Below are 3,339 nucleotides of genomic sequence, written 5' to 3'. Positions count from 1 at the left end.
CTTCTTTATTACCATCCCCTAAATTATGTGACACATGCCAACTTTCCAAAAGTCATCGCTTACCTTTTTCTCGTAATGAAAAAAGGTCGTCTCATGTCTTAGAATTAATTCACTGTGATATATGGGGTCCGTCTCCTGTACATTCCACTTTGGGGTTTGTTTACTATGTTTTATTTGTTGATGGTTACTCTCGATTTACTTGGCTTTATCCATTGAAATTGAAATCTGATTTCTATGCCATTTTTCTTCAATTTCAAAAATTTGTGGAAAATCAACATTCTGCTCATATCAAAATTTTCCAGAGTGATGGTGGTGCAGAATTTACAAGCAATCGCTTTAAAAACCACCTTCGTCAATCTGATATCCATCACCAACTATCTTGTCCATATACTCCTGCTCAAAACGGTCGTGCTGAACGGAAACATCGCCATATAACTGAAACTGGTTTGGCTCTACTTTTCCATTCCCATATTTCTCCTCGTTTTTGGGTTGATGCCTTTAGCACTGCTGCCTACATTATCAACCGCTTGCCCACACCGCTTCTCAGAATTAAGTCCCCCTTTGAACTTCTCTATGGTCATTTTCCAAATTATGCGCATTTTCATCCCTTTGGTTGTCGGGTTTATCCTTGTTTGCGTGATTACATGCCAAATAAACTTTCCCCACGCAGCCTTCCGTGTATCTTTATGGGGTATTGCGCATCTTATAAAGGTTTTCGTTGTCTTGATCCCCTTACTTCAAGAATTTATATCACCAGACACACTCAATTCGATGAGACTTTTTTTCCCTCCATGGCCGCTTCTCAAGCTCAACCCCTCTCCTCTCTCCAAATTTCCAACTTTCTTGAACCTGCTCAATCTCCTCCAGTCCTGTCCCCATCTCCTCAGTCGCCTCCTTCCCCGCACATTACTCCATCTGGCTCCCGTCCCTGTGTTATTTGTACTGATCCTCTGGATAAGTCCTTGCAGGCCACTGGTTCTCTTAAAGGTTCGCCCACAGATTCTGGTCCACCTAGATTCACTCCTCCTGTTGCCGCAATCCAAATGAGGTCTCATCCTATGCTCACACGTGCCAAGGCTGGTATTTTCAAACCTCGTCACTCAGCTGATCTTGCTTACTCTGGCTCTTCTGGTCTTCTTTGTGCTCTCTTGACATCTACTACGCCCAAAGGGTTCAAATCCACAGCCAAGAATCTTGCCTGGTTTACCGCTATGGATGAAGAAATTCAAGCTCTACAGAATAACCGTACCTGGGTCTTGGTACCTCGCCCCGCTCATACCAATATTGTGGGATCTAAATGGGTCTTTCAGACCAAATATTTGCCTGATGGTTCTATTGAGCGGTTCAAAGCTCGTCTCGTTGCCAGAGGATTTACCCAAGTACCAGGTCTCGACTATACCGACACCTTCAGTCCTGTCATCAAGGCTACAACTATTCGAGTTGTGCTCTCCATTGCTGTCACTAATCGATGGTCTCTCCGTCCTAAATGGTCATCTCAATGAACAAGTGTATATGGAACAACCGCCAGGGTATATTGATCCTCGCTTTCCTGATCATGTTTGCAAACTTCAGAAAGCTCTCTATGGCCTCAAGCAAGCCCCTCGAGCATGGTTTCAGCGGTTCAACTCCTTTCTCACGCATCTTGGTTTCCACACCAGTCGGGCTGACCCTTCACTCTTCGTCTTTCATCGGCACTCTGATACTCTTTATTTGCTCTTATATGTAGATGATATCATTATTACGAGCAACAATCTTTCTCTTCTTGATAGCTTTTCCAGCAAGCTTAACTCAGAGTTTGCCACAAAGGACTTGGGCTCCCTCAGCTATTTTCTTGGTCTTGAAGCTACACCAACCGCTGATGGACTCTTTCTTAGTCAATTGAAATATGCTCGCAACATCCTTGCCCGTGCTCAACTACTTGACAGCAAGCCTGTGCACACTCCTATGGTGGTTTCTCAGCATCTATCTTCTGATGGTCCATTATTTTTAGATCCTACTCTTTACCGATCCCTGGTTGGTGCTCTTCAATATTTGACCATCACGCTTCCCGATCTTGCTCATGCTGTCAACTCCGTAAGTCAGTTTCTGCACTCTCCCACTGTTGATCACTTCCTTGTGGTTAAGCGCATTCTTCGGTATGTCAAAGGCACTCTCCATTATGGTTTGTCCTTTCGTCCATCTGCTTCGCCGGGATCTTTAGTTGCGTATTCTGATGCTGACTGGGTCGGATGTCCTAACACTCGTCGCTCCACCTCGGGCTACTCTATTTACCTTGGTGACAATTTAGTCTCCTGGAGTGCCAAGAAGCAACCTACAGTTTCTCGTTCCAGTTGTGAGTCTGAATATCGTGCTCTTGCACTCACGGCCGCCGAACTTATTTGGCTCACCCATCTTCTTCGAGATCTCCAAGTTTCTATTCCCGAGCGGCCACTTCTCTTATGCGATAACAAAAACGCTCTTTTCTTAAGCTCCAACCCTGATGTCCACAAGCGGGCCAAACATGTAGAGTTAGACATTCATTTTTTGCGAGAACTTGTCGTTGCCGGAAAGATTCACACTCAATATGTGCCTTCTCACTTACAGATTGCGGATATCTTCACCAAAAGCGTCTCTCGACCTCTCTTTCAGTTTTTTCGCTTCAAGCTTCACGTCTGTCCTAACCCGACGCTTAGCTTGCGGGGGGCTGTTGAAGATACTATTGAAGATACTGATTCTCAATCAATTAAGGCTAATTGATTGAGAATCAATTCAGGATCATTGCCCGTTTAGGGCCTTCCTTTCAGGAGCCAATTAAGCTTCAATCATTCCTTTCCTGTACAAATCATATCAATTGTAATCAAGTGTATATCTTTGTAATTGAAATAAATTAATGAGAAATCTCACCCCAGACAGTGTGGTGAATTATTTACAATTTCTACTACCTAACGAGAGCTTGTTTGGTCCTGCTATGGGGATTGAGATGCATTCCGAACAGAGTGTCTGTGTCTTCCCTCTTTTTCTTCAGAGAGGAACCTGACCAGTAGCTTTGGGTCAGTGTCGGAGTTAGGCTCGATAACTTTTTCTGCTTGGTTAAGAGTGGATCGATCCTAACTAGTAGCTTTGGGTTAGTGACAGAGTTTGGCTCACTAATGTTCTTGAATGAATTATTCCTTCCATGGTGATTGGTCAGAATAATCACAACGATTTTTTTCCAAATTATAATACTTTATGTCCTTCAAGAAATGAAATTCCGAGTAAAAAGAAAATAGAGAAAGGGGGAGAGATTTTTTTCTGGTTCTCCCTTCTCTCTTAAATACTGTCCTAGCTTCACCAAGAGGAAGATACATTGACACTAAGACT

General features: G+C 43.5%; 1 protein-coding gene across 1 annotated transcript; it reads left to right on the top strand.

Moving 5' to 3' along the window:
* Positions 1-1,512: 1,512 nt before the first annotated feature.
* On the top strand, positions 1,513-2,736 carry LOC137939442 (uncharacterized mitochondrial protein AtMg00810-like). Its single transcript, XM_068784709.1, has one exon. The coding sequence runs from the start codon at positions 1,513-1,515 to the stop codon at positions 2,734-2,736; it is 1,224 nt and encodes a 407-aa protein (XP_068640810.1).
* The last annotated feature ends 603 nt before the right edge of the window (positions 2,737-3,339 follow it).

The sequence above is a fragment of the Aristolochia californica genome, unplaced genomic scaffold, assembly GCF_029961685.1.
Source record: "Aristolochia californica isolate CCGP_79_NKW_82.1479 unplaced genomic scaffold, dmAriCali1.0.hap1 SCAF_8, whole genome shotgun sequence".
Classification (NCBI taxonomy): Eukaryota; Viridiplantae; Streptophyta; class Magnoliopsida; order Piperales; family Aristolochiaceae; genus Aristolochia; species Aristolochia californica.
This window is presented reverse-complemented; position numbering and strand designations above follow the sequence as displayed.

What these genes read in the sequence shown, in the direction of transcription:
- LOC137939442 (XM_068784709.1), top strand. Translation starts at nt 1,513, where the DNA reads ATGGAACAACCGCCAGGGTATATTGATCCTCGCTTTCCTGATCATGTT.